This window comes from Tyto alba, unplaced genomic scaffold, assembly GCF_018691265.1.
Source record: "Tyto alba isolate M040663 unplaced genomic scaffold, T.alba_DEE_v4.0 Super-Scaffold_1000006, whole genome shotgun sequence".
In the NCBI taxonomy this organism is placed as follows: domain Eukaryota; kingdom Metazoa; phylum Chordata; class Aves; order Strigiformes; family Tytonidae; genus Tyto; species Tyto alba.
Window position 1 is genome coordinate 23895547 of NW_024881272.1, and position 12831 is coordinate 23908377.

The window sequence follows — 12831 nt, forward strand, 5'->3', positions numbered from 1 at the left end:
GACACCCGTGGGCTGTCAGCGGGGAGGGTGGGAAGCGGCGGCGCCGCCGGCACTGCCCGCACCACGCGTGGGGAGCCGGGGCGGCGCTCGGCGCCCGGTAGGGGACGCGCGTGGGCCGAGACTACCGCTCCCGGCGTGCGGCGCGGCGGCAGGTCCCGGGCTGCCCGGCCGCGCCTGCGGGGCAGCGGGCACCGGAGCGGAGCGGAGCGGCGGTGCCGCCTCCCGGGGCGTCCCCACGGGCGCTTTCCCGTGCTGCCCGCCCCGCCGCGCCCAGCCTCAGCTCAGCCGAACCGAACCGCCCCGGTGCCGCCGCCCTCGGCGGGGCGGGGAGGCGGGTCCCGCCGCGATGCGGCTGCCCCCGCGCCGCCGCTGTCGCCCGCCCGCCGCCGCCGCCGCCGCCGCCGCCTCCTGAGCGCCGCCGCAGCCATGGAGCGGAGGGCGGAGGCGCCGCCGCCGCCGCCACAGGGCCTCGACTTCACCGTGGAGAACGTGGAGAAGGTGAGCCCGCCGGCCCGAGCCCACCCGCGGCGTTGGCGGGGCGGGGGGGGGGGGACACACCGCCGCCGCCGCCGCCGCCGCCGCCGCCGCCGCCGCGGGATGGGGATGCTGCCGCGGGGGTGCGGGGGCTGCGGCTCGGGGAAGGCGGCGGCGGGGGGCACCTGCCCGGCGGTGCCGGGCCCGGGGAAGGCGGCGGGGCGGCATCACCCCCCCCTACCCCCTGCCCTGCCCGCCGCGGGGGCGGCGGGGACCCGCCTGCGCGCCCGGGGGGGGGGGGGGGGTCCGGTGAGAGGCACGGGAGGTGGGGCCGCCGGTTCCTGGGCGCCGGGACGGCCCCGGGAGGGAAAATGATGTGGCAGAAATGGGAGCAGCGGGGAGGAGTTGTGTCCCCGACGGGCGTCCTCTGGGTCGCCGTGCTGCAGCGCCGGGCAGGGGGAGCCTACGGGTCTAGTCCGGGCTGCTGGGCGAGCAGCATCTACGTGAAACCCGACATGATCGGTGCCTCCAGCAGGCAGGGAAGGGACTCTCGCCAGATGCTGGGAATTAGGGTTGGGAAAAGCCTTTGGAGAGCGGATGGCTCAGTGATGCCTTTCTAAACCTGGGATCCAGCCCCCATGCTCTTGCTGATGCTCCAGGTCTTCCTAAGCAGCTGCAGGGCAAGAGGGGCGAGGTCGTGGTTGCCAAAACCTGGGATCCAGGGACTGGCCGTGTCAAATCGTGGCCTGCTGGCATCACAGTACTGCTGGGAAGAGCCCTGAGCAGCCCCCGTGTGACCTGGGGTTCATCACCCGGACGGAGCAGGGCACCCCAGCGCTCGCTGGGGGAGGCAGCCGAGCAAAAACCTTCCCTTGGGCCATCTTGGAGGTGACGGGGGGGAGGGCAGTGGAGGATGCATCCCTGAAGGGCAAACAGCAAGAGAGTGCTTCTCCCTTCCACTCACCCTGTAGCCAGACATCCGCCCCGGGACCGACAGCCTGTCAATCCATAGCTCAGTCCCCAGACAGCTAGTGGGAATCCCAGTGTCCTTATTTTTCCTCGATAAGAATAGACCGAGTTCCTTGCCAAAGCGATGCCCACGGGCGTCCTGGTGGGCACGCAGCTTGCGTTTCGCGCCCATCCCTCCCCAGCAGCTTGCCCAGCCTCACGGGAGGTGTCGGGTCAGGGATGTCAGCTTTGTAACTGGGCACCAGTTGCCTTTGTGGCCGCAGGTGAGACACAGCCCGCCTCTGCCAGGGAGACGGAGACAGAGCACGGCCGGGGGGGGATTAACTGGTGTCTGGAAAACGCTACATTAATGCAACCTTCTGCAGCTTAATCTGCATATGTCCAGGGCTGCTGGATGATTCTGCCTCTGACTTCCTTTCTCTTCGGCAGACACAAACCGCTCCTTTGTTTGCACCAACAATGAAGCGCACACTTGCCCGGGAAGGGTGGGCAGTGCCAGGGCGGGGGGCTCCCGGTGCTGGCTGGGCGAGGTGGGGCTGTGCCCAGAGGCAGCTCACGCTCTCGCTGTGCTGCTCTGGATTTAGTCGTCTGCTGCTTGGGAGGAGGCAAAGATGCCCTCTAGGATGCTTCGGCTCCCCTCCCCCAGCCTGCCCGGCTTCTCCCAGGCTCTGCAGGCTTTGCCATCTTGGTGGTGTCCTCTGAAGGTGCAGCGGTGGGGCTCTGAGCTGCTGGCTGGGGGCAGCAATGGTCCCTGCCCAGGGGAAGAAATGTGGGGTGGGATCAGAAAAAACTCAGAGGTTGAGCAGCTCGGAGCCCTCCTGTGTCTGTCTTTGCAAGGGAGGGCTGTGGGGTGTTTCTGGTACAAAGCGAAGGAAGGGTGGGCTTTGCTGGGGGCTGGGCTGGTGGGAGGCAGGTGGGTAGAGCCGCTTTGTCAGAGGTGATGCTGGCAGATAAATGATGCTTCTACTGGCCTGGGCTCTTCTGCCTGCCAGGGTTTGTGCATGGCTCTATTAATAACACTGAATACTGATTAAAGTCAGGGTTTGACTCCACTCTGAGTCAGTGATAAGTGCAGGAGTTAGGAACAGCATAAGGAGCTGGTTATCTCAAGTCAGAGGGTCGGAGCCTCTCCAGGTCACCCGCAGTGAGAGTCATCATGTGTGACAGTTGTAGCCAGGGAAGTCTCTGGATAAATCGTGCCCGTCACGCTCTTTTGGTGGTTTTCATGGAGAGGATTCATGTCCCTGGAGCACCCTTCTGTGCCCCCGCTGTTGTTTATTGTGTGGTGGGTTGGGCAAATGCCCCCGCAGTTTTGCAGGGCTCTGAGTGCCTGAGTAGCCGAAGAGAACCATTGTTGTGTATATCCAGCATGACCTGTGCCAGGGGCAGCTGGTTAGATCCCGCCGGCTGTGACCAGTGGTTGCAGGGAGGCGGGAGGGTGCAGATGCTGTAGGCTGGGCCCGCGATGCCCTTTGCCAGCCCGCAGGTCTGAAAGCCTCCGGGCAGCCGGCAGGCAGCTGCCTGTGTTCCTGAGGAGGTGTCGGGTTCAGGTGCTGCACTTCAGGAGCCATCTGAAGCTTGCTCCCTGTATTATTTTGCTCCGTTTTTCCATAGGGAGCTCTCCCATGACACGAGGAAGGAGCAGGGCCGCGCTGGGGCTAAGCCGTTGCGGAATGGTTACTGTGTCAGCGTCCCTGGTCCTAGCCGAGGGCTGTTTGGCTGCTTTTTGTTTTCTTCTGAGCCTGACCTAGATGCTGCTCTGGCTTCGGCACAGCTAGAGCAGGCTGGCGTGGCCACACTGCGTGGACCTGCTGGGCGGCTGGCAGCTCTGGGCTGGATCTGCTTCCCCTGCATCTGCTGCTGAGCCAGGCTCTGCCGCTGCAGTTGGAGGGGTCGGAGGGAAGGGAAGGCTGGGCAAGCCAAGGGCTTCAGCCTGCGAGGATGCTCAGCCTCCCCATGCCTAAACGGTGCGATCTGGTTTGTGACCTGCGAGCGCTTTTGCGGGCCCACAGGCTGTCCCCAGTGTGACTGGCAGCCTGGTGATGGGGCGATGCTGCCCTGGGCGGGGGTGATGCTCCTGCTGCGGTATGAATCCTGCTCCGGTGAAGATGGGTTGCGGTCACTGAGTCCCTGCTGGCTGTGTCCATCTCGAAGGAGCAGAGCACAAGGAGGACTTGTGCCTTGCGTTTTTAGTATTCCCTGGATCAAGGGTGGCAGCACCTGACACTGGTGTTGCACAGAAGAGGAATGCAAGACCCTCTTTATCTGTTTTCAGTGCACTTGAATCTGCCCTCAGCAATATCCCCCTTTTTGAAGTAAGAAAGAAGGCAGTGCCATTCCTCTGTGAATTTCCCAAGTGCCTGCTCTCGCCCTCTTTTTTGGTCTGATTCCTTCCAGGTCTTTCCTCCCTTGGCCAGCCTCTCATTCTCTGGGGCGTTTGTAATATTCACTGACGTCTTTTTCCTAGCACATTAGCGGTCTGGCATCTCTGGGCCTTCCAGATTGCCGTGTGCCTCTCTGGAGATGCCTGATGAATGCACAGAGTCTCTCCGGCAGGATGGGTAGGCGGGGTGTCATGGAGCTGACATCCGGAGCCTACCGTGATGGGAGAGGGGTGGCTTTGATCACCGCTCCTCGGAGATGCTGAGCCTCGGGGATGTGGCAGCTGCCGGGCTGCCTTCTACCCAGGAGGATGGGGAGGAGAAACCCAAGCGTGTCTGCTTTCTTCAGGAAAAGGTTATTGCCTGTCTTCAGAAACCTGATCGAGAGAATTACAGATACTTCAGGGTGGGGGAATGGCATCCCCTGTCTGGTGCACCACTGGCAGCAGCTCAGGCATTTCTTCCTTAGAAGCAGCCCACGTACATGAGATGTGGCTGCCGTGCCAGGGATGGTAAGTCAGGGGCCTCGGGAGGGGAGACTGTTGCAAAACTGAGGGAAGCGAGGAGTCACCTTGTTTAGTGTTGAAGCAGATCTTCACTGCAGAAGCAGATTCCACACAGAGCCAACCTTGGTTGAACAACTCGATCCTTCCTGTGGCGTGGTGGGGAGGGGATGAGAGGGCAGCGCCTTGTGTTCGCCAGGGCTCAGCTGTGCCCTACAAGGGCCGTCACTGGAGCCTCATCTCAGCTCTGATGCCTTACGGAGTGGGAATGGCTGGGATTGGTACCTGGGCGTCAAAACGCTTGTTCACCAAAGTGATGGGTAGAAACATGAGACGGTGGGCAGGGTGTTTGGGTCACCCTTGCAACTCGTCCTGGGCTCTGTGCTCCCAGGGGTCCTCACTGGTCCTGCTCACCCTTTGCTTATGCAGGCTGCTGGCCACCACCGCTGAGAGAGCATGCGTCTCCTACAGCCCCTGGCCCCAGGCGGGGACCACGCCGTTCTCTGCAAAGGGCTGCTGGCAGTGAAGCAGCAGGAGGGATGCTGAGGCTGCCAAGCTGCGTCTGCTCTGCAGCCTCTTCCGGACAGCCGAGGACTCTGTGTGGGCAAGATGGGCTCAAAGAGGGTCTGCGAAGTGGTAGCACCTTTTATTAGGAGAGGGGAAAAAAAAAAAAAAAAAAAAAAACACCACATTCTGTGGCACTGCTGGCAAAGTGTGGGTGCTTTGAGCAGGAGCAGTACGCCTGACAGCACACGCACGGCTTTATTTTGCATCCATTTGCTATCCTTGGCGGTTCGGCAGGCTGCCGCCTTCCCGGGGCTGCTGGCTGCTCAGCCTGCCCTGCCGTGGCGGGGGGGGGGGGGGGGGGGGGGGAGGCAGGGGTGACATTCCCTTTGCTCGGCAGAGCCATGGTGATGGCTGTGCTGTCACAGGCCTGGGGCGCCGGCGGTGCGAGCGCGTTCAGCTAGAAAGGACAGCGAGAGGCTGCAGCGGGAGACATCCCGGGGCTCCTGCTGGAAGAAAGCTGGTGGCTGCTGGGGGCTGTGGCCACCGCTGTCCCCGTCAAGCCGCGGCTGTGGGCACGGGGCAAGGAGCAGAACAGGACTATGTTTTGCAGCTTGCTGTTTCCCCTGCCGGGTTGCGGACCTCGGGGCTGCACCCGCTGTCAGCTCCGTTTGCTCCAGCGGGCAGGCCCCTGGAGGGGACCCATCTCCCCGTGGAGCCCCCCAGGAACAGTGGGCAGCACGCTCCTGCTCTGTGGGGCCGAAGCCGTGCGTCTGGGGCTCCTCTTGTCACCCCACAAACAGCACAGACACTACACCTCTGTACTGGGGACCCTATGTTAATGTGTTTACGTGGTGCAGTCAGGGAGACAGCCTGCTGGCTCTGGGCTCCCTGCAGATGCTGAGTGAGAGCTGGGAGGTTCTGGGCTTGTAGCAGCTCCTTTTCCCTCAGGATACTGGAGTGCAACCTAAGATCAGGTGCCTTTGCTCAGCAGTAACTCTCTTTGGACTGGTCCCCCTCCACCTCCCAAAGTGACCAGCATGGGACTTCTGACCTGTGCCTTTTGGGAAAGCTGCCCTGCCCCAAGGCAGCTTACTTGGGGGTAAGCTTATCTGGCTCTCTTGAGGGGCTGATGCCGCTCCAGTGACTAGAGCCTGACTGAGAGCAGGGAAGAACTATCACAACAAGCTTGAATTATTTTCAACCAAGCAGAGCTGATGTTGGAGAAAGCTCCTTCCCTGGCCAAAGGGCATAGCTGACAGCCGGGCTGTTTACCAGCTCTCATGTTACAGGTCTAATTGTGGAGGAGGCAGGTCTGGTGTCAGCTACCCCTTCAAATCAGAATGCACAAAGCCTCCCTGTTAGATGTCACTGCATGATTTCATGCCTTCTGCTTCTCCCTCTTGGCACTAATGAGTTCCCCTCGTCATCTCCAGCGCTTCCTGATGGGCCTGAGAGTGCTGGCTGGCACGGTGGTGTCCAACAGCAGCCAGTGCCCGTGCCTGCTTCTGGGATGAGGTGCCTTCCCGTGCTGGGTGTTCAGGTTCCCTTCTGCGGGGCACGGTCCCTTGCAGCCTCCTGTCCCAAGCTCTCAGCAGAGGGTGGTACTCAGCCAATGTCCATGGTAGGCTAGGGAAGACCCCCTAGTCTTCTCCCAGGGTTTTCATCTGCTGCTTTGAGCTGGGCAAGGATGATCCCAGTATTAATGCCCGTCCTTGGAGAGGTCCTCTGAAAAGCTCTCCCGTGCTGTGTAGAGCACCAGATGGGGCATGCTGTTGGTAGCCCTGGGGCATGTCCTGCCTTGCCTGTCTACCTGACATCCTTCACACAAGCAGGAACAGCCGTGCTCTGGCCAGGAGCCACCACGGCTGGTCCCATCCTGGGCAAGGTGCTTGGGAAAGGGGGATGAGAAGACCAGCAGCTGTGTTTTTCCAGAATATTCTGCTGGCTTCCGACAGCTTGCAGCATGACTCTTCAGCGTCAGTTTTGTTTCCATCCTACGAATAACTTAGTTTAGTTTGTAGACGTTGTCATCCCACCACTCACCCTCTCTCCCTGAGGTGCTGCGCCACGGAGGCTCCAGCACACATCCCTGGGAGCTCTGCTGGAAACCCTCCCAGAAGCTCCCTGCAGGAGGAGCTGGGCTCTGGGGTGGTGTTGCTGGGCTCTGGATGCCTCTCCGGAGAGTTCACTGGTGACAGCGGGCACAGTGTGAGGGGTGCAGGCGAGGTGCTGGGATGGTGGTGCTGGGAAAGCTGTCGCATGGCTGGAAAGCTGACCCTGTCTGGGGAGGGGTCTTACGACCCAATTGCTCACCGTTCCTCTAATGAAGGGGTAGTGGCACCTCCCCAGCATGAGCATCGAGTGCCCCCTCTTTGCTGTTGTTACGATGCAGCAGCCGTTTTTTTTTTGGCGTAGACAGTGCCAGAGTCTCTGCTGCTGGGACTGGGTGTAGGATGCTCATGCACCGGGGCTGGGTGCGGGATGCTCGTCCCTCGACTTCACACTGGGTCTGCCTGGTGGCTCGCTCGCCCGCCTTCAGTTGGGTGATCCCACGGAGCACCAAGGTCTGCTTGCATGGAGGTGTTGGCAGGATCTGACCTTATCCAGCAGCACTGGTAGCCCCAGGCAGGTGGAGGATGAGCCCACATCCACTTCCCAGTATACGCCAGCCTCCTCTCTGCTGCCCTGCCACGCTCCCCATCACTCACGGCGCTGTGTAAGGCTCACCCCACGCACATATCGCTCCAGGGGGGCTTGCTTCGGTGTGCCCGGAGTGTGCGCAGCACCACGCTTTGCCTGCCCAGCTCCCCACCGTCAGACCGAGCAACACCACCCCAGCTCCCCACCATCAGACCGTGCAGCAGCAGCCCTGCAGCCGGCAGAGGTGAACGGCTGGGGAGCTGGCGGGTTGGGAACCCAGCGCTGGGGGCCAGGTCTGCCCTCCACACGTGGTGTGTACTTTGCAAACCTCGTACTGGATTAGAGGTTAGGGCTCCTGGGGCACGTGTGCAGGTTGTGTCTCATAATATGTGATGCACAGGGATTTATTTTTCCCCCCCCCCACACAATTTTTTAAGTGTTAGGAAGACTATTCAAAATAGAAGAAATTCATTAGTTAGGGAATGTGTGGGGGTGTAAACAGGGGGTCTGGGAGGAGGTGGGGAGGGTCCTGGGCTAGGAAGCAGGCAGAGGAGACCACTGCACTTTGTCGGGGTGCCCAGCGAGCAGGGAGGGGAAAGAGTGGGCTGACACTGGCTCTGGGAATCTCAAGTGAGATTTCTTTTGGAAGGAAATAAGCAGCAAGCTCTGACGAGAGCAAGTAAGAGACTGAGCTGGTAATGGAAGAGATAGTTGGGAGCTCCATCGCAAGCCCTGCTGCAGGATGACTCAGTCCTTAGCAAAAGAGCAGGGGTAGGAGCCAGGTTCCTACCACCAGGAGTGGTTGAGCTTTTAGTACATCTGCAGCTACTGCTCGTTAGTGAAGTAAATTGTTGATGGAAGGGGACGACAGCACTTACCGCTGCCCCAGCACCTGAGTGATGCTCTGGGCAAAAGTCGAGATAACTGGGAACAGAGCAGGGTTTCAGCCAGCTGCTGCTAACTCATGGGCTCTTTCAGGACAGATTTCTCTCTCCCCATGTCCTGCTTATCTAGGGTTAACCTTTTCTGTCAGGATACATTTTTTAGTGGGACAGATACCTGTCCCTCTGCTGACCACATTGGCTGGCTCCATCTCCTACGACGTACTTCATAACCTCTTTCTTTATAAGAAAGAGGTTATCCTCATTTTCCCCTGCCACAAAGTCTTGAACAGACATGTTTCAAATGATCACCCAGGCAATGCCATTGCTATAACGTTCCTGCCTTTTTGTCCCATTCTGTGGTCTTGTGCTGGGAAGCAGCGGGAGGCACAAGCGCTTGCTTGGGAAGCTTGTTCCTGTGCCCCTGGCTGCCAGCTCTGCAGGCTTAAAAATAGGGTTTAAATCCTCTCCTGGATACAAGAGCCACACAATAATTTCACAGAGCTTTTTAGCAGGGAGGAGAGGGATATTTGACACCTGGAGCCAGGATGGGCACACAAAAAATCCTCTGCACCTGCTGGAATCATCCTCCTATTTGATGGCAGGGTGTGATGAGTGCTGGATAGCCTAACAAATACCATTGCTTTTCCTTGCTCCTGGCATGTGCAGTCAACGATTTGAAATGAGACACGCTGTGCCAGGTAGAAAACCTTGCTGCTGAAAGATGGAGTTCAGACAGGGGTAGTTACTCTCCCGCTCTGTGTGCAAGGGCATCATTGGTTACCAGTTGCACCCACTCAGGATAAGTAATTAATTAATGTTGACCTTCAGATCTATATAATATTCCTCTGCAAATAAAGCCTTGCAGCCTGCATGAGGCTGTTCATGTGGATCTGAGCTCTGCAAAGCAGTAACTAGATCTCCCAAAGCTGTCAGAGCAGGTAAGTGATGTTCCCCTTCTCCATACGGAGAGACGGAGTGAGCAACCCTGGACTGTTGCGGGAGGTGGTGACCAGAGGCAGGGTTAGGTGCCAGTTCTCCTGGCTCAGCTGTAACTGGGCAGGTTTGGGAATACTTGAGAGGGACTCTGTGGAGGGATTAATCCCTGAGTTTAGTGACTGTGGGTTTCCAGGGCTCTGTACAATCTGACAGACAAAGATATCTGCAGCGGCTCTTGCGTTCCTTGGGCTCCTGGACACAAGCTTTGGGCCCCGCATGCTTTCTAACAGCCAGTGCATCCACAGCAACTTTCTGAGAGCGAGCGGGGTGGAAGGCAGGAGTGCCAGTGTGCCGTGTTCCTTACAGCCCTCGTGTGGCAGAGGGTTCCTGCGCCCAGCCCAGTGATGGCGCATTGGCAGGGAAACAGGTGGGTTTGGCATGAGAGAAGATGAGGATGGGAGATGACTAAGGAAAAGAAATTTCCAGAGTGCAGCGAGAGAGGAGGAGGGGAAGAATGCTTTGCAGGTCCTCACCCACTGTCAGGTCACTCTCGCTTCGCCGAGGTGTCCAAGGAGGGAGGCCAGCTAATGCAGGTTGACGTGGGGAGGGGGGGCTGGCTTTGGCGGGCAGTCCAGGCACTGGGCTTCGTCCTGGTGAGCCTTCTCCTGGCAGGGCCGGCCGTGGTGGTGCTCCTCAGCTGCTCTAGGATGCTTCCCTCTCTCTTCTAGGCTCTCCATCAGCTGTATTACGACCCAAACATCGAGAATAAGAACTTGGCTCAGAAATGGCTGATGCAGGCGCAGGTCTCCCCCCAGGCTTGGCACTTCAGCTGGCTGCTTCTCCACATGGACAAGGTGCCCGAGATCCAGTACTTCGGTGCCAGCGCTCTCCACATTAAAATCTCCCGTTACTGGAATGACATCCCGGCCGACCAGTACGAGAGCCTCAAGTCACAGCTCTTCACCCACATCACCCGCTTCGCCAGCGGCTCCAAGATCGTGCTGACCCGGCTGTGCGTGGCGCTGGCCTCCCTGGCGCTCAGCATGATGCCGGAGGCTTGGCCCTGCGCCGTGGCAGACATGGTGCGCATGTTCCAGGCGGAGGACTCCAACGTGGACGGGCGAGCGCGGTGCCTGGCGCTGCTGGAGCTGCTGACGGTGCTGCCCGAGGAGTTTCAGACCAGCCGCCTGCCGCAGTACCGCAAGGGCCAGGTACGCAGCGTCCTGGCGCAGGAGTGCGGCTCTGTCTTCCCTTTGCTGGAGCAGCTGCTGCAGCAGCAGGACTCCCCCGGTTTCATCAAGCAGAAGGTGTTGAAGTGCTTCTCCAGCTGGGTGCAGCTGGAGATCCCGCTGATGGACTGCGAGAACCTGATCCAGGCAGCTTTCACTTCTCTGCAGGACCCGGAGCTCTTTGACACAGCGGTGGAGGCTGTTGTCAATGCCATTTCCCAGCCCGATGCCCAGAGGTAAGGGCAGCGTCACCTGTGCGCTCCGGGCTGATGCTCCTGGGCATTGTCAGGGGAACAGGGTGGGGAGGCAAAACCTCAGGCTTTTTTCTAGCTACCATTGGCTCCGGAGGTGATGTTGACAGGGTTTGGAAGCGGGAGATGTTAAAAGCAGCCGGCGGCTGCTGGTTTCACATGGTTGGTCCTGGAATGCTTTGCACCATGGTTGGCTTGTGGGGACCATGTAGCAGCCCATCTCCACCCTCCTCCTCTCAAGCAGACGAGGATGCTCCCTTCTGGCTCCTCGTGTCAGATCCTGCAGCACCCTACCAGGGAGCAGCTGCTTGGGGGAGGTCAGAGACCCTCCTCTGCCTCATGCTGCTGGTCCAGCCAAGGAGCTGATTTGATGCAGAGATAATAAAACCAGACCTGTCTGTCTTCTCCCTCCTCCTGGCTCCAACAGCTCGTGCCAGCCGAGGACTCACCCTTTGTTTGTGGCCAGGGCTGCCCCTGGAGCAGCTGAGCTGGCAGTGGGGCTGGGGCAGGTCCTGCAGAGCTCCTAGCTCGTCTGCTTGACCGTGTTGTCTGAGCTGCTGTCAGCTCTCGGGACCGATGCCTGCAGAAGGGAGAGTACATCTCCTCCCGTTCCCGTGGCCACATCTCCTCCTGGCTGCTTAGCAACCTTTCCCTGAAGAGGAGGGTTTCCTTGAAGTCTGGGCTGAGCTGCTGCCGCTGCTGTGCATCCCTGTGCACCGCTGCACACCGCGCAGGCTCCGACCCTCTGCAGCGGCGCGGATGCTGCTGCCGCTGCGGTTGTGAGCCCTGGGCCTCCCCTTGGCTGCAGGGCAGGGGCAGCCGGCGAGGTGCCCAGCCCGAGGGCAGCCTGGGGCTGTCCTCTTCAATGACAAGGGGGTTGCATCTGGAGCCTGAAAGTCCTGGTGCACAAAGGGACCCATGAGGATTTTGATGCGTTGACAGGTGTGAGGAGGGGGTGCCTCATTTGCTAGCAGCCAGAAGGTGACCACAAGCAGCTTTTCCTTGTACCCGGCAAAGGCTGTGGGCCCTGCCAAAGCCTTGTAGCAGGACTAGTGCAGAAAATGAAAAGGTGAGAGGAGGTGAATTGCAGTTCTGAAATGTTGAACTCTGTCTTGCTCCTTTCCATTTCCCTTGAGTTTAAGAGGTCCCTTGGCTGTGATTCTTCACCTGTGTTCAGGAGTTTGGCCCTGCAGCGCTGTTCTTCGGTTGCATTAAAAGCATGAGCTTTCTGTTGAGCTCTCAAAGTGAATTTTGGTGGCTGACAGCAGCCTTCCTCACTGCTTCTGTGCTGACCCTGCTATGCAGTTTCTGGCCCTGTTCAGTTCAGTCCTGATACTCTGGCTGCTCCCTTACAGGATCACCAGCACTTGCTCTTCATCCTTCTCCCCGGAGGCATTTTTGCCTGTGACAGAGCACCCTCCTGTCCGTAGGTGTGCGGGCAGCGGCCAGGACGGGGTGAGCAGCTGGTCTGAAAGGCTGCCCAGTGTGTGAAGCTGGCGCAGCCCCCACGCCCGGGGCACGGGGACAGCGGGGGCATTGTCACAGGGACACCCTGCCAGGCAGCGTGTGGTGTCGGCTGCTCCAGGGAGGAGCAGGACTGTACTCTGGGATGTCTTCAGGAGTGAGGTAGCTCACAGAGCCGCTGCTTCACAGATCCACTGCTTCCTGGTCCCGGTGGGCTCTCTCTGCCCCTTTGTTCCTTGTGTCCTCTATCCCACTCCCTCCTCCCGCTTCCCCTGGTGCTGGCTGTCCCGCCCCTCCAGCTTTGTTGCTCAGCCACGGCGGATCCAGCTCTTTCCTGAGCCCTCAGGGAGTCTCCTGACCTTTCTGTCTCTTATCTTCACAGTCTGGGAGATCCCTGCTGCTTTTCAGCTGCTCTCTGCCTCCACAGTCTCTCGCCTTTGTTTCCGCAGGGGCCTGGCTCCCCGCTGCCCTTAGCCACAGGCTCAGAGCACCCTCGCTTCTGGGATGGTGACATGGTCCTCTACAAAGCTTTGTGGGGCATTGCTCTGTGTGAGGGCTGGTCTCGGGGCTCCCCGCTGTCCCATGGGTTCCCC

The 12831-nt window shown here is 59.7% G+C and overlaps 1 protein-coding gene across 2 annotated transcripts in view; it reads left to right on the top strand.

The window, feature by feature from the left end:
* The first annotated feature begins 157 nt into the window (after nt 1-157).
* IPO13 (importin 13) overlaps nt 158-12831 on the top strand; it is a 32057-nt gene continuing 19383 nt past the window's right edge. For both annotated transcript variants that reach the window (XM_033000548.2, XM_033000549.2), the window contains exons 1-2: nt 158-498; nt 10023-10759. In XM_033000548.2, the coding sequence (XP_032856439.2) occupies nt 427-498; nt 10023-10759 (809 nt within the window). In that variant the 5' untranslated portion in view covers nt 158-426. The remainder of the gene's footprint in view (nt 499-10022; nt 10760-12831) is intronic.